This window comes from Hyperolius riggenbachi, chromosome 6 (assembly GCF_040937935.1).
Source record: "Hyperolius riggenbachi isolate aHypRig1 chromosome 6, aHypRig1.pri, whole genome shotgun sequence".
NCBI lineage: Eukaryota > Metazoa > Chordata > Amphibia > Anura > Hyperoliidae > Hyperolius > Hyperolius riggenbachi.
In genome coordinates this window covers 220,286,801-220,307,337 of record NC_090651.1, presented here as the reverse complement: position 1 = coordinate 220,307,337, position 20,537 = coordinate 220,286,801, and the positions used below count along the sequence as shown (strand labels likewise).

General features: G+C 47.8%; 2 protein-coding genes across 2 annotated transcripts in view; both read left to right on the top strand.

Moving 5' to 3' along the window:
* ESPN (espin) overlaps positions 1-20,537 on the top strand; it is a 397,424-nt gene that overhangs the window by 352,107 nt on the left and 24,780 nt on the right. The gene's annotated exons all lie outside the window — the stretch shown is intronic.
* On the top strand, positions 14,404-16,086 carry LOC137521292 (espin-like protein). The gene has a single exon (XM_068240350.1). The coding sequence runs from the start codon at positions 14,404-14,406 to the stop codon at positions 16,084-16,086; it is 1,683 nt and encodes a 560-aa protein (XP_068096451.1).

The window sequence follows — 20,537 nt, the reverse complement described above, 5'->3', positions numbered from 1 at the left end:
GATCAAACTGAGAAGCATCTGTTCAAACACTACACACTGCTTCATTTATCTATTCTGCCGCTTGAAGCAGGAGTTAAGCTTACATACACGCGCTTGATGACACTCACAGCTCATCTCTTCTGTTAGTAAAGTCACATGCAGTGTCTGGGAGCTGGGTTTGCAGCAGTCTCAGATGCAGTGTAGCAGCTTATTCCTATTCACTGAGGATTTCAGGGATATTCAGGGCGTGCCTTATTGGGAGCAGTGTCATGCAGTGTGTGCCTGATTGGGAGCAGTGTCATGCCATGTGTGCCTGATTGGGAGCAGTGTCATGCAGGATGTGCCAGATGGGGAGCAGTGTCATGCAGGGTGTGCCTGATTCGGAGCAGTGTCATGCAGGGTCTGTCGGATTGGGAGCAGTGTCGTGCAGGGTGTGCCTGATTGGGAGCAGTGTCATGCAGGGTGTGCCGGATTGGGAGCAGTGTCGTTCAGGGTGTGCCTGATTGGGAGCAGTGTCGTGCAGGGAGTGGCTGATGGGGAGCAGTGTCATGCAGGGTGTGGCTGATGGGGAGCAGTGTCATGCAGGGTGTGGCTGATGGGGAGCAGTGTCATGCAGGGTGTGGCTGATGGGGAGCAGTGTCATGCAGGGTGTGCCTGATTGGGAGCAGTGTCATGCAGGGTGTGCCTGATGGGGAGCAGTGCCCTGCAGGGTGTGCCTGATTGGGAGCAGTGCCCTGCAGGGTGTGCCTGATGGGGAGCAGTGCCATGCAGGGTGTGCCGGATTGGGAGCAGTGTCGTGCAGGGTGTGCCTGATTGGTAGCAGTGTCGTGTAGGGAGTGGCTGATGGGGAGCAGTGTCATGCAGGGTGTGCCTGATTGGGAGCAGTGTCATGCAGGGTGTGCCGGATTGGGAGCACTGTCGTGCAGGGTGTGCCTGATTGGGAGCAGTGTCGTGCAGGGAGTGGCTGATGGGGAGCAGTGTCATGCAGGGTGTGGCTGATGGGGAGCAGTGCCCTGCAGGGTGTGCCTCATTGGGAGCAGTGCCCTGCCGGGTGTGCCTGATGGAGAGCAGTGTCATGCACGGTGTGCCTGATTGGGAGCAGTGCCCTGCAGGGTGTGCCTAATTGAGAGCAGTGTCATGCTGTGTGTGCCTGATGGGGAGCAGTGCCCTGCAGGGAGTGGCTGATGGGGAGCAGTGCCCTGCAGGGAGTGACTGATGGGGAGCAGTGTCGTGCAGGGTATGCCTGATTGGGAGCAGTGTCATGCAGGGTGTGCCTGATTGGGAGCAGTGTCATGCAGGGTGTGGCTGATTGGGAGCAGTGTCCTGCAGGGTGTGCCTGATTGAGAGCAGTGTCATGCCGTGTGTGCCTGATTGGGAGCAGTGTCATGCAGGGTGTGCCTGATTGAGAGCAGTGTCATGCCGTGTGTGCCTGATTGGGAGCAGTGTCATGCAGGGTGTGCCTGACTGAGAGCAGTGTCATGCCGTGTGTGCCTGATTGGGAGCAGTGCCATGCAGGATGTGCCTGATTGGGAGCAGTGTCAAGCAGGGTGTGCCTGATTGGGAGCAGTGTCATGCAGGGTATGCCTGATTGGGAGCAGTGTCATGCAGGGTGTGCCTGATTGGGAGCAGTGTCATGCTATGTGTGTCTGATGGGGAGCAGTGCCCTGCAGGGTGTGCCTGATTGGGAGCAGTGTCATACAGGGCGTGCCTGATTGGGAGCAGTGTCATGCCGTGTGTGCCTGATTAAGAGCAGTGTCGTGCAGGGTGTGCCTGATAGGGAGCAGTGTCATGCAGGGCGTGCCTGATTGGGAGCAGTGTCATGCCATGTGTGCCTGATTGGGAGCAGTGTCATGCCATGTGTGCCTGATTAAGAGCAGTGTCATGCAGGATGTGCCTGATTGGGAGCAGTGTCATGCAGGATGTGCCTGATTGGGAAAAGTGTCAAGCAGGGTGTGCCTGATTGGGAGCAGTGTCATGCAGGGTGTGCCTGATTGGGAGCAGTGTCATGTAGGGTGTGCCTGATTAGGAGCAGTGTCATGCAGGGTGTGGCTGATTGGAAGCAGTGTCATGCTATGTGTGTCTGATGGGGAGCAGTGTCATGCGGGGTGAGCCTGATTGGGAACAGTGTCATGCAGGGCGTGCCTGATTGGGAGCAGTGTCATGCCGTGTGTGCCTGATTAAGAGCAGTGTTGTGCAGGGTGTGCCTGATTGGGAGCAGTGTCATGTAGGGTGTGCTTTATTGGGAGCAGTGTCATGCCATGTGTGTCTGATGGGGAGCAGTGCCCTGCAGGGTGCGCCTGATTGGGAGCAGTGTCATGCAGGGCATGCCTGATTGGGAGCAGTGTCATGCCGTGTGTGCCTGATTAAGAGCAGTGTCGTGCAGGGTGTGCCTGATTGGGAGCAGTGTCATGCAGGGCGTGCCTGATTGGGAGCAGTGTCATGCGGGGCGTGCCTGATTGGGAGCAGTGTCATGCAGGGTGTGCCTGATTGGGAGCAGTGTCATGTAGGGTGTGCCTGATTGGGAGCAGTGTCATGCAGGGTGTGGCTGATTGGAAGCAGTGTCATGCTATGTGTGTCTGATGGGGAGCTGTGCCCTGCAGGGTGAGCCTGATTAGGAACAGTGTCATGCAGGGCGTGCCTGGTTGGGAGCAGTGTCATGCCGTGTGTGCCTGATTAAGAGCAGTGTCGTGCAGGGTGTGCCTGATAGGGAGCAGTGTCATGCAGGGCGTGCCTGATTGGGAGCAGTGTCATGCCATGTGTGCCTGATTGGGAGCAGTGTCATGCCATGTGTGCCTGATTAAGAGCAGTGTCATGCAGGATGTGCCTGATTGGGAGCAGTGTCATGCAGGATGTGCCTGATTGGGAAAAGTGTCAAGCAGGGTGTGCCTGATTGGGAGCAGTGTCATGCAGGGTGTGCCTGATTGGGAGCAGTGTCATGTAGGGTGTGCCTGATTAGGAGCAGTGTCATGCAGGGTGTGGCTGATTGGAAGCAGTGTCATGCTATGTGTGTCTGATGGGGAGCAGTGTCATGCGGGGTGAGCCTGATTGGGAACAGTGTCATGCAGGGCGTGCCTGATTGGGAGCAGTGTCATGCCGTGTGTGCCTGATTAAGAGCAGTGTTGTGCAGGGTGTGCCTGATTGGGAGCAGTGTCATGTAGGGTGTGCTTTATTGGGAGCAGTGTCATGCCATGTGTGTCTGATGGGGAGCAGTGCCCTGCAGGGTGCGCCTGATTGGGAGCAGTGTCATGCAGGGCATGCCTGATTGGGAGCAGTGTCATGCCGTGTGTGCCTGATTAAGAGCAGTGTCGTGCAGGGTGTGCCTGATTGGGAGCAGTGTCATGCAGGGCGTGCCTGATTGGGAGCAGTGTCATGCGGGGCGTGCCTGATTGGGAGCAGTGTCATGCAGGGTGTGCCTGATTGGGAGCAGTGTCATGTAGGGTGTGCCTGATTGGGAGCAGTGTCATGCAGGGTGTGGCTGATTGGAAGCAGTGTCATGCTATGTGTGTCTGATGGGGAGCTGTGCCCTGCAGGGTGAGCCTGATTAGGAACAGTGTCATGCAGGGCGTGCCTGGTTGGGAGCAGTGTCATGCCGTGTGTGCCTGATTAAGAGCAGTGTCGTGCAGGGTGTGCCTGATTGGGAGCAGTGTCATGCAGGGCGTGCCTAATTGGGAGCAGTGTCATGCAGGGTGTGCCTGATTGGGAGCAGTGTCATGCAGGGCGTGCCTGATTGAGAGCAGTGTCATGCAGAGCGTGCCTGATTTGGAGCAGTGTCATAGAGGGTGTGCCTGATTGGGAGCAGTGTCATGCAGGGTGTGGCTGATTGGGAGCAGTGTCATGCAGGGTGTGGCTGATTGGGAGCAGTGTCATGCTATGTATGTCTGATGGGGAGCAGTGTCATGCAGGGTGTGCCTGATTGGGAGCAGTGTCATGCAGGGTGTGGCTGATTGGGAGCAGTGTCATGCTATGTGTGTCTGATGGGGAGCAGTGTCATGCAGGGCGTGCCTGATTGGGAGCAGTGTCATGCCGTGTGTGCCTGATGGGAAGCAGTGCCCTGCAGAGTGTACCTGATTGGGAGCAGTGTCATGCAGGGCGTGCCTGATTGGGAGCAGTGTCATGCAGGGCATGCCTGATTGGGAGCAGTGTCATGCAGGGCGTGCCTGATTGGGAGCAGTGTCATGCAGGGCGCGCCTGATTGGGAGCAGTGTCATGCTATGTGTGTCTGATGGGGAGCAGTGCCCTGCAGGGTGTGCCTGATTGGGAGCAGTGTCATGCAGGGTTTGCCGGATTGGGAGCAGTGTCGTGCAGGGTGTGTCTGATTGGGAGCAGTGTCGTGCAGGGTGTGCCTGATTGTGAGCAGTGTCGTGCAGGGTGTGCCTGATTGTGAGCAGTGTCATGCAGGGTGTGCTTGATTGGGAGCAGTGTCATGCAGGGTGTGCCTGATTGGGAGCAGTGTCATGCAGGATGTGCCTGATGGGGAGCAGTGTCATGCAGGGTGTGCCTGATTGGGAGCAGTGTCATGCAGGGTGTGCCTGATTGGGAGCAGTGTCATGCAGGGTGTGCCTGATTGGGAGCAGTGTCATGCCGTGTGTGCCTAATGGGAAGCAGTGTCATGCCGTGTGTGTCTGATGGGGAGCAGTGCCCTGCAGGGTGTGACTGATTTGGAGCAGTGCCCTGCAGGGTGTGCCTGATTTGGAGCAGTGCCCTGCAGGGTGTGACTGATTGGGAGCAGTGTCATGCAGGGGGTGCCTGATTGGGAGCAGTGTCATGCAGGGCGTGCCTGATTGGGAGCAGTGTCATGCCGTGTGTGCCTGATTGGGAGCAGTTTCACGCCGTGTGTGCCTGATGGGGAGCAGTGCCCTGCAGGGTGTGCCTGATTGGGAGCAGTGCCCTGCAGGGTGTGCCTGATTGGGAGCAGTGTCATGCAGGGTGTGCCTGATTGGGAGCAGTGTCATGCTGTGTGTGCCTAATGGGAAGCAGTGTCATGCCGTGTGTGTCTGATGGGGAGCAGTACCCTGCAGGGTGTGCCTGATTGGGAGCAGTGTCATGCAGGGTGTGCCTGATTGGGAGCAGTGTCATGGAGGGTGTGCCTGATTGGGAGCAGTGTCATGGAGGGTGTGCCTGATTGGGAGCAGTGTCATGCAGGGTGTACCTGATTTGGAGCAGTATCATGCAGGGTGTGTCTGATTGGGAGCAGTGTCATGCAGGGTGTGTCTGATTGGGAGCTGTGTTCTGCACGGTGTGCCTGATTGGGAGCAGTGTCATGCAGGGTGTGCCTGATTGGGAGCAGTGTCATGCAGGGTGTGCCTGATTGGGAGCAGTGTCATGCAGGGTGTGCCTGATTGGGAGCAGTGTCATGCAGGGTGTGCCTGATTGGGAGCAGTGCCCTGCAGGGTGTTAGTGTTGTCCGGATCATGAACGATTCGGATCTTTGATCCGAATCTATTTTGTGAGTCGAATCATCCGAATCATTAAAATGAACGATTCGGATCGCAAAAGGGGCGGGGCCAGGAGCGACACGCCCCCTCTCAGCGGGCAGCGGGGTCCTGGAAGCAGAGCAGAGATGGATCGCTCTGTTGGATGGGAGGCAGCCTTGCAGGGACAGGTAGATGAGAGAGAGGGGACATGGGTGCCACTGCCAGATATGTGTAGAGCACACATACTGGCTGCAATGTGCTGCCCATTATAGGCTGTCTGTTCGTAGTTGTGCACAGTGAGCACATGGGAAGCTTTTGGCTCAGCACAGCTCAGTAACTTTGCAGGCACTGTGATTGCTTTGCAATATGATCCTCCTGCACTCGCTCTATACAGCTGCACTTATCTTCTGGGAATACTTTCTTTCACTGTGCGACGTTTGCATTGAAAGTACACAGATGAGCATATAGGTGAAATATATGTAAAGCATATGATTGCAGCATGTGGGTATTGTGTGCAAGCAAACATTTCTGCTCTCTGCTCGTCCCTCCTCCCTTCTCTGTCCACTCCCTGCCCTCTGTCCATCTTCTCCCCTTTCTCTGTATGTCCACCCCCCTCCCCTTCTCCTGTCCTGCTAGTCATTTCACCCCCGAATGCTTCCCTAGGTAAAATGATCCGAGATTCGGATCAAAGATCCGGATCTTTTCAATGATCCGATTCGAATCATCCGGATCATTGAAAAGATCCGAACTTCCCATCTCTATAGGGTGTGCCTGATTGGGAGCAGTGTCATGCAGGGTGTGCCTGATTGGGAGCAGTTTCATGCAGGGTGTGCCTGATTGGGAACAGTGCCCTGCAGGGTGTGCCTGATTGGGATCAGTGTCATGCAGGGTGTGTCTGATTGGGAGCATTTTCATGCAGGGTGTGCCTGATTGGGAGCAGTGTCATGCAGGGTGTGCCTGATTGGGAGCAGTGTCATGCAGGGTGTGCCTGATTGGGAGCAGTGTCGTGCAGGGTGTGCCTGATTGGGAGCAGTGTCATGCAGGGTGTGCCTGATTGGGAGCAGTGCCCTGCAGGGTGTGCCTGATTGGGAGCAGTATCATGCAGGGTGTGCCTGATTGGGAGCAGTGTCATGCAGGGTGTGCCTGATTGGGAGCAGTGCCCTGCAGGGTGTGCCTGATTGGGATCAGTGTCATGCAGGGTGTGTCTGATTGGGAGCATTTTCATGCAGGGTGTGCCTGATTGGGAGCAGTGTCATGCAGGGTGTGCCTGATTGGGAGCAGTGTCATGCAGGGTGTGCCTGATTAGGAGCAGTGTCAAGCAAGGGTTGTGTTAGCATTACCTCATGCGGTAATGCTGAAAACAGCAGACTTTACCGACCACTTAGCAAAATGTCAATTCATAAAGGCTGTTACCGCATGAAAAGCTGACATTACCGACCAGGGAGCTAAATTACCGACTTGGCTGCAGTTACCGACAACACATGTCAGTAAATTGTCAGCAAATGTCAATTCATAAAGCCTTCAACATGCGGTAAGCCTGGCGGTAGTTATCGACACCTCTAGTGAGACGATAACAAGTTACCGACAGCTCTGACAGCTCTGATTAATGCAAAGTGCAGAGATCCGAAAGTCTGTTTGATTCATCTGTGGAGAGAGCCAGAAAGCCCTCTGTGTGAATCATTTCAGCAGGCAGGGAAAGACTGTGTGACTCATCTGTCTGAGTCATCAGTGGTAAGAGCCGGCTGTGTGAGTAATTTCTGCAGGCAGGGAAAGACTGTGTGACTCATCTGTCTGAGTCATCAGTGGGAGAGCCAGAGAGAGCCGTCTCTGTGATTCATTTCTGCAGAGTAAAGAGGGAATCGGGACACTGCTCTACTCTACCGCTCAATGGGCTGCGGTAATTTACCGACCTCCAAGGGCAGCTGGGGAAATCTTTATGAATTAGCACACAGACCGGGAAAATACCGAGTGCGGTATTTTCCCGACAAGATTTTTGTTATCGCACTGCTGTTTATGAATCGAGGCCAATGTGGGGCTGGATGTATTTGATGGGTGGGTAAGGTGGAGTTGATTTTATACTGGGTGTGTAGGACAGGATGCACTGTCATGTACAGTGCTTGTGTGTGAGATACAGGATATGTGAGGGGGCACAGTGTCATGCATGCTGTGTGTGTTTTAAGATGCAGTGTTGTAAAGGGTTTGTATGATAGATGCAGTGTAATGAAGGGTGCTTGTGAGTCGGTGCAGTATCAATAAGGATGTGTGAGATGGGGTGTAATGTTATGTGAACTGTGGTGTCTGACTAAAAGGTTACAGTGACATGTAGGTGTATGGGGGATGCATTGTTATGCAAGGTGTGTGTAATAGGGTGCAGTGTCATGCATTGTGTGTGCAGTGATGTGCAGTGTAATTCAGGGAATGTGGAATGAGGTGCTGTGTCATGTGTGCCTGATGTGGTTTAGCATTTTGCAGGATATATGAAGGAGAGGGGAGGTTATGAAATCAGAGTGAGAAGCTGCAGAAGACAAAGAATGATACCTGGGACCAGGGGCGTAGCAATAGCCATAGCAGATGCTATTAGGCCCTGGAGCAGAGAGGGCCCAGGTGGTTTCTGATGTATTCGCCAGTAATTTTCTTGTGTTCCACCACCCTCTGACTTTAGCTCAGTGCCCATGAACTTTGTGCAGTGGAGACCACATGAGAATTTAAATTGCCCAAATAACTCCTATGCATAGGGTTGGGCGTGTGGAATTGCTCCAGAATGCCTACATCTTATGGCCTCATGACAGGGGCGTAGCAATAGGGGTTGCAGAGGTAGCGACCGCATCGGGGCCCTTGGGCCAGAGGGGCCCCGAAGGGCCCTTCCTCAACTACAGTATTAGCTCTCTATTGGTCCTGTGCTCATAATAATTACTTCTATAGATACTTGGAATAGTGGTAATCCTTAACAAACTGTTTCCCATCCTTTTCTTGCTCCTCTGAAACTGTAGTTTTCCTTGGCAGGTTTTGGTGCGCCGTATCAATTGTTACGTATAGAGTGCTTGGAGGGGCCCCATTGTAAAACTTGCATCGGGGCCCACTGCTCCTTAGCTACGCCACTGCCTCATGAATTTGCTATGGGGCCCCATAATCTCTAGCTACGCCACTGCCTGGGACAAGGTTAGAGTGCTAGCCAATTAGCTACCATGCAGGCTAGACATTATTGAATCGTTAAATTGAACTAATGTTTTGCTATAGCAGGTAGTATACTGTATTCTCCCTTCTGACAAGTTCCTAGTTCCATCATTCAAACAAGTGAGGACCTTTTCACTACCTTGCTTAGTCTAGCCTAGTGCTCTGGCCTCAACTGCTGCTGTACTTACGGGTTCCCTTGTCAACAGAAAAAAACAGACCAATCAGCTCCTTCTTTCTCAGTGTTTTAGGAGGAGATCTTTATGGAGACTCCTTTAGGCCTCATTCACATCAGGGCCGTTTCTGTGCGCTTTTCACAGCGCACTGCCCTGTGCGATCAGCAAGGTATTTATTTTCCCATGTAACTAAATGTAGCTGGTTCACATCTATGCGCTGCGCTGAGCAGCATTACAAAAATGTAGGGTTGCATGCATTTCTGTGCGTTGAGCTGGAAAGCGCACATCAATGCAAGTGAATGGGTGCGATTTTTTTAGCTACTGCTACAATAAGCAAAACGTGCTTTAAAGAAGCGCAGTGCAACGCACAGAAACGCGCACTAAAGCGCGCACAATCGCATGCGGTTTTTACCACGCGCTTTCACACGTCTTTCAGCGCAGCAGATGTTAACGAGGTCTTACTCTAGGGCCAAGGGATAAAGATAAAGTAATGTATATTGTGTAAGAAAACTCATATTAAAAGCAGTATTCAAAAGAACCACAAGTGCATGCAGGGGACAAAATTGAAACGTAATTACTACACAGTGCAGAGCGGTATGTGCAACCAGGGCCGGTTCTAGCTACATTGGGGCCCTGGGGCAAAGGTAACTTGGGGGCCCCCTAGCAATGCCCCCTGTTTCCCGCAGCCGACCCCCAGGACCCATCCCACCACACTCCCAGCCACACAAACTCAGTAGGTGTCCATTATATGTCCCCAAAAGCATTGTTGGGGACCCCATTATGCCCCTTCTCCTTTCCCTTACAAATCCAGAGTGTACACACATTGGGGTCTTACCAATCCAGACAGGACTCAGGACGCAGCATCAAGCTCTACACTCTGGACTTCTCCCCACAGCATCGCTCTTTCTCTTTTTATGAAGGTATGTATGGGGTCAACCTTGGCTGGAAGGGAGGGGACACACAGCTTGGGGGCCCCTACAGGCACTGGGGCCCGTGGGCAATTGCCTCCTTTGCCTCTATGGAAGCGCCGGCCCTGTGTGCAACAAGCAGCTCCCCTGGCTTTATTCTGTCATTAGTTGATGGTAGAGGGCAGCACCGGGTCAGGTACCCGCAGGTTACCTGAAATGCGGGTCGGGTCCAGGTACCAGTAGTAATGACAGTTGTGTTTCTGGTTGGGTTGTGTGTAGTGGTCTACGGGTGCGGGTTCGGTTGCAGGTAGTGAAAGCTAACATAGTTACCTGTCCGGACGGCTAGATCGGCTTCTCCTCTCCTCCACTAGCAGCGCTGCAATCCCGACATCATCTTCTGGCTTCTGGTTCTGGAGTAATTCAGCAGATAGATGGTACGACAGATAGTTTCCGACATGTCCGATCCTATTTTCAATTCGTTTTTCTGATCGATTTCTCATAGAAGTGAATGGAAATTGATCAGAAACGATAAGAAAATCAATCGGATAATCGAAAATAAGATTGGCCAGTAAATCGACTGAAAATACCACTGTGTATTCCTAGAATTACATTGAGGAAAAGTGTCATCTGTGAACCCAGAAGTACAGTGACAGACTGGAGGTAGTCTGAGTAGCTGCAACACTCTGGACACGCATATTGAAGCACCATCAGCAATTGCTGGGAATAGCTGAAGCTATTGTACAGCCTTAAAGGGCAGCTGAAGTGAGAGGGATGTGGAGGCTGCCATATTTATTTCCTTTTAAACTATTTCCTTTTAAACTATTTAAAATGCCTTGCCATCCATCCTGTTGATCCTCTGCCTCTAATATGCCTCTAATATGTTTAGCCATAGACCCCAAACAAGTTTGACTGGATTTGTTGCATGCTTGTTGCATGAAAGATCAGCAGGAGCATAATGCCATGTAACTGCAATTGTTTAAAAGTCAATGAATATTGCAACCTCCATATCCTTCTCATGTCAGGTGTCCTTTAACAACCCAGGAAACCTGCTAAAGGTGGCCATACACTGATAGATTTGACCATCAGATAGATTTCTGTCAGATGCCTGTCAGGTCAAATCTGACAGGAATCTATCTGATGTGTGTCACACACTAGGAACAGATTTCCAATAGATTTCAAAATGAATTCTATTGGAAATATACAGAAAATCGATCTTAATGCATTATTGGACCATTAGATACAATGCAACTCTATGGGCCATCGATCTGCTGCCAGCAGCAGATCGACCTAGATTTCCATCCTGTCGGATCAAATTGATTGAAATTGGCCGCAAATCGATCAATTGGCCGTTCGATCGTGCATGGATGTGCGATCGATTTCATAGAATCGATAGCTGAAATCGACCAGTGTATGGGCACCTTAAGGAACACGTTAAAGGGGTCTGAGTGGTGGGTAAAACTGGCTATAAAGCTTGGTACACACTTCCAATTATGATTGGCCAATAACTGACCAATTTTACTATTTCTATCTTGTATGAGGGTTTATCTACACAATCTGCTTATAGTATTCAGTATTTGTTGACCCTTATACTACATAGAGGTGGTAAAATTAGTCAGTGATTGGCCAAACATAATTGAAAGTGTGTACCAAAAGCCACCAGGCTTAAAGAGAACCCGAGGCGGGGTTCTTACATCGCAATCCTCATACAGAGACTGGATCTGTCTATAGAGCCCAGCCTCTGTTGCTAGTTAGTTTCCTCCAAAGCCCCCCTGCGCGCTGTCAGACCCCATAAAACACAGCCGCGCTGTCGACACGCAGCGTGTCGCAGCCGGCTGTGTTTATCTCACTAACATCAGTCTCGGCTGCTCCCCGCCTCCTGAATCGCTCCAGTCCCCGCCCACGTCCCTTATCTCCCCGCTGATTGGAGGAAAGGGACGCGGGCGGGGACCGGAGCGATTCAGGAGGCGGGGGAGCAGCCGAGACTGACGTTAGTGAGGTAAACACAGCCGCATAACGTGGCTGTGTTTTATGGGGTCTGACAGCGCGCAGGGGGGTCTTTGGAGGAAACTAGCAACAGAGGCTCTATAGACAGACCCAGCCTCTGTATGGGGATTGCGATGTAAGAACCCCGCCTCGGGTTCTCTTTAAGGGAGTGAAACAATCTTCACTTAAGGTGCATACAGACATCCAATTTTGGCCAATGTTACCACCTCTATGTAGACTACACATAGGGCTTGATTCATAAAGCAGTGATAACTGTTATCACGCTGTGAAAGTGCTTGAAAACGGTTATCGCGCGCAAAAATTTGTGTTCGCACGATAACGCTAATTTTCCGCGTGTTAACATTCCGCGTGTACACGATAAATTTGTGTTATAACGCGAACATTAATGCGCGAAAAGGCACTAAAACGCAAGCAGAGCACTTTTTCACAGCCGTGACAACAGTTATCACGGCTTTGTGAATCAAGCCCATACTGTAGTCCATGTAGACTTACTTATACAATGTGTTCATAGTATTTCAAATATGTTGGCCCTCATACTAGTGGGAGGAGGTAAAATTGGCCAATGATTGGGCATTTAAAATTTGATTTCTGTATGTGCCCTTAAGCCTGGTACACACTTTCAATTATAATTGACCATAGTTTAAAATGCAGAGTGTAATTTGTACACTGCAAATATTAGAAAATGATGCAATGTTTTAAAAAAAAAAAAAAGCTATATACAGTGGTTTGCAAAAGTATTCAGCCCCCTTGCAATTTTCCACATTTTGTCATATTACTGCCACAAACATGAATCAATTTTATTGGAATTCCACGTGAAAGACCAATACAAAGTGGTGAACACGTGAGAAGTGGAACGAAAATAATACATGATTCCAAGCATTTTTTACAAATAAATAACTAATAATTGCCCGCGGTCGGTGCCAATAGCAGCAGTGAGATTTCTGCCATAGGGTTAAAATAGCACTAGCGCTTTAAAAAGCGCTATCGCTTCTGCATATAGCGGCAATCGCCTGCTAATCGCCGTAGTAAGAACGGCCCATACGTGGATATTAGATATAGTAGATTGCCTCCAGTGACATACAACTGTTGAAAATGATAGGATAAAAATCTCAGGGATTCAGCTTTATATATGTATAGATTAGAAATTTTATACAGCAAGGGAATGCCTGAGAAGGCCTAGTTCACATCTGCTGCGCTGAGAAACGTGTGAAAGCGCGTGGTAAAAAACGCATGCTCTTGTGCGCGCTTTAGTGTGCATTTCTGTGCGTTGCACTGCGCTTCTTTAAAGCACATTTGCTTATTGTAGCAGTTGTCAATAAAGCTTTATTTTTTTTCCAATTAGGGGTAAAAAACGCATGCTCTTCCATGTGCTTGTACGCGCTTCTATGCACTAAAAAAGCGCACCCATTCAATTGCATTGATGTGCGCTTTACAGCTCAACGCACAGAAATGCACGCAACCCCACGTTTTTGTAATGCTGCTCAGCGCAGCGCACAGATGTGAACCAGCTACATTTCATTACATGGGAAAATCAATACCTTGCTGAACGCACAGAGCAGTGTGCTGTGAAAAGCGCACAGAAACGTCCCTGATGTGAACGAGGCCGAAATCTAATATTATATTACATTTGCTTTGCTAGCAAACGCCCAGGAAGCGCTCTGAGAACGTAGGATTCATTATGGCTCCATCTTTGTTCATGGTGCAAATTAGAAAGCAGCTTTCTGATGCAAGAAGAGGGGATTAAGGACTTTACTGATTTGTTAATGGGCTATGTTTTTCATTTCAAGTTAACAGTACATGGACAGCTTCCCAAATTATCTTTCACAAGATTGATGATTAAATATTTCAGAAAAGATAAGAAAATCATGCCAGCAGCTATGGTGCCCAACTATGGTGCCCAACTAGCAACAGAAAGGACATATGGCTCAACATTTCACACCTGTCTTGCTGCTGGCCTTGCTGTCATGACCCTTCCCTCTGAGTGAGAAAAAAGTCTGAATCTACTTCACTTTGTGCCCCAAAATAAACTTGTAGTTCTGCTGTTGTGGACCTGTGTCTATGCAGAGAAGTGTGCAGAGTGCAAAACAAAAAATATATATATTCTTTCAGTCATATCTGCATGGTTTTGGTGTGGTTTGCATTACTCTTCTATGGATACATTTAAACTGCAGTATCTCGTATAGAAAGAGAGATAGTTGGGGGACACTATCTTTGCCATTATTATAACACTATTACAGTAAACATGCTAAAGTTAATACCATCCAGGCATCAACTTGAAACTGCTCCATGCTTATACTTTATACTGCAAGTTTAAATGTTGTACATGGTCATTTAGTGGTGTAATGAGTGGTCTTTCCTTTACCGTGACATTTTCATAACTAGACATCATAATGCTAAACGGTATTATGTTATATATAACATAAATCAATCAACAGCATGCTTGATTAATGAAAATGCAGACTGTATATTAAGCTAGTGATTTAACGTTCTTTGCTTTCATTTGCTGGGTTAGTTAACCAGTTCTTAAGCGAGAACACCAAGCTGTACCCTGTAAAAGCCATTACACCACTAAAACATGTAGATTTTTTTAAAGAGTGCAAAGAGAGGACAATTTTGGCTCTGTATCCTGAGGGATGTTTTCCCTCTCCTTTTTGTTTTTTGCCGTAGTGTGAGGCTGGTAGTTACTACCACCAAGAAGGTTGGAGATATTCTCACGCTCACAACGCAATCTTGGGACCTTTTGGAGAACTCATGACTGAAGATGATATCAATCGCATAGAGAAACAAATCGAGAACCTCCAAGTGATGCATAAAGTCCAGAAAGTTGAAACAGAACTGGAGCAGCTTGAACATGAACTCCAGCAGCTCCTTCCCGTTTCTGCTGCTTTATCGCAAGAACACTTCACTGTGAACCCTAAACAGATGCAGGGGAGAGCAGATGACCTGCCAGCTTGGTGTTCCAAAATTTCCACACTTTTGAAAAGTATGGCTATTCTCTTGGCAACACTTGGGGGGAAGGATGTTGACCTGGAAGATTTGGTGGCCAAAGATACTTCTGAGAAGACAACAAATGGAACAAAAGATGGCAATACAAGCATTGGCAGATCTCAGTCCTTTAGTTCCACTAGAGAAGAAGTTGAGAAGGAGATTAAACAGTTTGGTGTTTCAGTCAAAAATCTAAAAGCTAATTATGAGTTGTATGCACAGCCTCAGAATGCTTATAATTCATCAAACAGAATATATAAAAGGAAAAGGTCATTACCAGTAGGAACAACAGTTTTCAGTAATGGGAGGGAACCTATCTTGGAGGAAGACTATATATCTGGCACCGACCACTTTAGTATTTTAAGTGATAGCTTATCTAGACCAGTTGAGGAGCCCCTTGTTGCACTTTCAAATACACCATTTGCGTACCATGATGAAGATGGTTTTCCAAGGGAGGTGGAAACTGGTAATCAAAATAATATAATGGAAGCACTTGGTGAGCCGTTATTTAGTTCAGATAACATGACGAGAAGTCTTCCTGTGCAGACAGAGCTTAGCTGTGTTCAAGACTATATTGATATGAGAAAGGAAAGGATTGTGTACCTTTTCCTTGATCACTGGAAGAAGTGGACATTTACAGAGTCTGTTAAAAGTCCTAAGAAAAAATCCCTTGATGGCTCAGTCAGTGGAGAATTGGACCTAGAAAAGGACAAAAATGCCAGTAATGACAGCAGTGTCAAGATGGCCAAAGGTTCAAGTGATGATGATCGCCTTTTATACTTCATGAAACAAAGACAAGTTGTAGGGAAGTTGATTAGCCACTGGAGAAGCATAATTTGTCAAGTGCCTACCCGGCAAATACGTCGCTTGAGCAGATCAAACATGATGTATTGGCCAGAGCATTTTCTGCCCCATGTGAATGGTGCCCCTGTGGAATATTCCAATCTGACATTAGATCTCTTTATGTTAGGTTACTTTCAGTTATTAGAAATGACCATGTCAAGGGAAGAGAGAAAATTCAGACACCTTCTGTGCTATGAAATGTTTGACCGACTCGGCAGTCACAACTGGGAACTCATTCGTAAATTCCACAAGGTTGTCATGGAGGAACTGGAATCTGGAAAGAGGGATTGGACTGATGGGTTTGAGGACATCAAGCAACAATTCTTTGGGGACAGCGTAGAGGGAGATAAAGTTAATGTTGCTGACCAGGTAGAGGACCCAGTAGCTCCAGTCATTCCTAATGAGGAATTTGAGGTTTTCACAGACCCCAAAGTGAAGGACAAAGTACTGGCATCTGATGAACTGACACAACTCCCAAAAACTAGAAGGGACTCTATACAGTTAGTATCCGAACTGGGGGAGTTTACGAACGATGATATCTGTCGTTACATCGATCGTAGTTTTTCATTTTGGAAAGAGAAAGAAGCAGAGCTGTTTGATATATGAGGCCTTCTATTGCCACTTGTGGTCGCAATTCTTCAGTGGTAAATTACATTTTACCAAGAAGTACATGGCAACAGTGGGCAGCTGCTGTGGATGTGTAGTTTGTAAAACCACACAACGGTTGTCAGAATAGAAGGTGCTGATTGGTACCGCAGTGGATACGAGGGATTAATAAAGTATTTCATAAGCGCAGCGCTTATTGTTCATTAGTAACCATGTGCAGTATTTTAAATTTAAAAGTTCATATTATGAGTGTACTTCAAATTGTGACTTTCACTGGTTTAATTTCAATACATGTGCTATTTTGTTCCTCCAGAAAACTAGCTAATTCACAATTGGTTGTTCTTATTGTTTAAGTCACTTATGAAATTCTAGAATTACAGATACATTTTATACATTTTAATTTTAAAACCACAACAATTCGAGAAAATGTGTTTCATTAAATACTTATTGTTAATATGGTATAAATCCATTGTTAGGTTGAGAAAAACACACAAAAAATGTTACAAACTGTAGTTGATCCACAACAATAAAGGTATACATTTCCTAAACAATTACAATACTTGTGGCATATGCATAGATCCACGGTACTTGCGGCATATGTGCAGTTTGCTGGATCAACCTACAATGTTTTGTTCTTTTAGATTTCATATGACAACATAAAATACAAAGGTCAAAGAAGTCACCTAAATAGGTTCAATATAATGTACTTTTCTAAATTCAATGTTTTACAAATACAATTTCTAAATGCTCTCTTATGTTAAAATTAGAAAATGAGTACTGTTGGTGTGCTTTTTCCCCTTATAATACTGTATACCATTATTTTTAAGTTTAAACAAGCTACTGTTTCTTTGAATCTGTTTAGTTAAAGGCTTAGCAGATTTGGAGCCAGGCAGTCAGAGTAAATGAAAAAAGGGAGGAGACCTGACTGGTGACTATTATGTTCTTGCTGATACTGCAATATTTTCTGACCTTGGCTTTTTGAAAGATTATACCTAGATTTAACATATTTTTGCTTAATATATCTTTAGACATTTGTTTTGTATGGCGGGGCTTTCTATTTTTAGTACCACTGTATATAGTTACTAGCATTGTAATAGCTATAATTATAGGATTAACATGTGAACCAAAACACACTGGGTTGATGTACTAAAGGAGATGTGCTTTAAGCAGTGTGCAATTTCCTGCATCCAGTCGTGTAGAAGAAATTAAAGGGGCACTATGACGAATAAAGCCGATTTTAGTTAATAAAATAATGTGCACAAGAGATCCAAGTTATAAGAAAGGAAATGGCTGGTGAAACCTTACGTGGTGTGTGACAGTACAAATTGCTGCAGCTGGGGAATGGACAGTTCATAACTTAAAGGAATACTTAAGGCAAAAATAAAAAATGAGTTTTACTCACCCGGGGCATCCCTCAGCCCCCTGAAGCTGGATGGTGCCCTCGCAGCCCCGCTCCGATCATCCTGTCCCCGCCGGCTGCTACTTCCGGGTTCGGCGACAGCCGCCGACAGGCTGGGAACGCGGCTGATTCTCCACGTTCCCAGCTGCTATATCACCCTCTATGCTGCTATAGCGTGTATATATATATATATACGCTATAGCAGCATAGAGGGTGATATAGCGGCTGGGAATGCGGAGAATCAGCCGCGTTCCCAGCCTGTCGGCGGCTGTCGCCGAACCCGGAAGTAGCCGCCGGCGGGGACAGGACGATAGGAGCGGGGCTGCGAGGGCACCATCCAGCTTCAGGGGGCTGAGGGATGCCCCGGGTGAGTAAAACTCATTTTTTATTTTTGCCTTAAGTATTCCTTTAAGCAAAGGAGTTCAGAAGAGCTCATTTACCATGTGGGGGGAGGACCAGAAAACCATTCTAACTATAAAGATCTCCCTGTGATAAGGAGTTACATGCTGCTGGCGAATGTGTTGTTTAATCTCTGCAACGTCTCTGGCTCTCAGTGAATCTGCTTCCCTCCTTTCTCTCAGACAGACTACAGACTTCTTACTGTGTATGTGTCCTCAGCAGAGCCAGAGACTTGCAGTCAAAGAATAAACGCGTGTATCAAAAAGGGTGCCTGGAAAAAAGGGCGCGGGATATAGCCGACATTATAAGTTGTAATGTAAAACAATATTTTTCGTTTATAGCTTGTAAATGTAGTGCTAAATACGTTGAATAAACGGAAATTAAATGGCAAAATACCGTCTATAACAACAAACGAATCTGAAATGAAACATCAAATAGCGTGTATTAAAAAAAAACGATATTTACACTTGTATTAAAGAGACTCTGAAGCGAGTCTCAATTCTCTTTTTTAACCTATATTCATATTAAGCCCCATAAGCACAGCTAAACCACCGCTATCCCGCGGCAAAATGAGGGGTTAATACCCCCTCAGATCCCCCTGCAAAATCCACGACTTTCTTGGTTTTGCACTTACTGGAGGCAGAGCTATGAGCTGTAGATCTGCCTCCATGCGTGTCAATCGCCGTGCGGATCACCGCCTCTCCCTGCCCCTCTCTGTGAAGGCAGGTGAGAGGGGCGGGAGAGAGGCGGGGATTGGCGCGCTTGAGGCAGAGCTTATAGCTGTAGCTCCGCCTCAAGCAGGAAGCGCTCCCCAGAGGTAGGAGAGGGGATTTGGGGGTTATAAACCCCTCGCTTTGCCACGGGATAGCGGCAGTTTAGCTGTGCTTATGGGGCTTAATATGAATATAGGTTAAAAAAGAGAATTGAGACTCGCTTCAGAGTCTCTTTATGCATAGTAATACAATGGTAGATTTTACTGCAATTATACCTAACTGTGGGCTCACACAGATCTATCCCTAACCCCTAGACCCTCCCCCCTTTGTGTAAATATGCATAATTTAATCATTCGTATATAATACATATATTGTGCTGTGACTATACCTAACCCTACTCTCACACAGAACCCTCCCTGTACCTATTCCTAACGCCTAGACCCCCCCCCCCCCCGGTGGTGTCTAACCCTAACCACCCCCCTGGTGGTGCCTAACCCTAAGACCCCCCTGGTGGTGCCTAACCCTATAACTCCCCTGGTGGAGCCTAACCCTAACCACCTCCCTGGTAGTGCCAAACCCTAACCACCCCCCTGGTGTTGCCTAACCCTAAGACCCAGCTGGTGGTGCCTAACCCTAAAACCCCCCTGGAGGTACCTAACCCTAACCACCCCCCTGGTGGTGCCTAACCCTAACCACCCCCTGGTGCTGCCTAACCCTAAGACCCCCTGGTGGTGCCTAACCCTAAGACCCAACAGGCGGTGCCTAACCTTGAAACCCCCCTGGAGGTGCCTAACCTTAACCACCCCCCTGGTGGTGCCTAACCCTAACCACCCCCCTGGTGGTGCCTAACCCTAACCATCCCCCTGGTGGTGCCTAACCCTAACCATCCCCATTGCACAAACACCCTTACACACATATGAACAATAATATATTTAATCCTTAACCACTTAAGGACCAGGGGATTTTCTAATGATCGGTGCTGCGTGGGCTCTACAGCCCGCAGCACCGATCAGGATTGTGGCCGGGCGATCAGACTTCCCCCCTTTTTTCCCCACTAGGGGGATGTCCTGCTGGGGGGTCTGATCGCCGCCGGCTATTACGGAGTAGCGGGGGGGGGCTCCTCAAAGCCCCCCTCCGCAGCCATTTCCGTCCTCTCTCCGCTTACCTCCCTCTCCCTCTTGTTCTGTAATCCTAGGATAGGCTTTGGCCTATCAGATGCCGGCGATCCCCGGCCAATCAGAGGCCGGAAATCGCCGATCTGCCTTACGGCGTGTTTACATTTTGCCGGCGAGCCACGATCGGCGGCTCTCCGGCTGTTCACGGAGACACCCTCCGTGAACTGGCATGGAAAGTCATGCTATACCACTAACGACCCGCCGACGCCTATCGGCGTTAGGCGGTCGTTAAGTGGTTAAAATACTTCACTATAAGTAACATGAATAGAATAATTTTTATATTTGTAATAGAATAAATAGCCTTAAAATCACGTACACATTAATAATATTATAAATAGAAAAAGGTATATATATATATATAATAGATATATATATATATATATATAATAGAATAGATAGCCTTACAATCACGAACACATTAAAAATCTTAAAATAACATTAATATTAAAAGCGATATATTAGTAAGTTAATAAAACTATAATCAACGCATTATAAGTGTAAAAAACAAAATTAACACCAAAAGCGATGTATTTCCAATAGAACAAGGTTGAAAACAATATTTAAGCATTATACGTATGAAAACGAATTTTAAATGATAAAATAAGTGTAAATGAAAATTTACTTGTTACAGCCCTGAAAGCGAAATTTAAAAAACGGAAAAATAAGTAAAAGCTCCTATAAGCAAAATTTAAAAACGAAAAAATAAGTAAACCACAAAGTTATAACGAACTTGTAAACGATATTTGTAATAAACCTTATTCTGTA

Coding starts and splice junctions, on each gene's coding strand:
- LOC137521292 (XM_068240350.1), top strand. CDS start 14,404: ATGACTGAAGATGATATCAATCGCATAGAGAAACAAATCGAGAACCTC.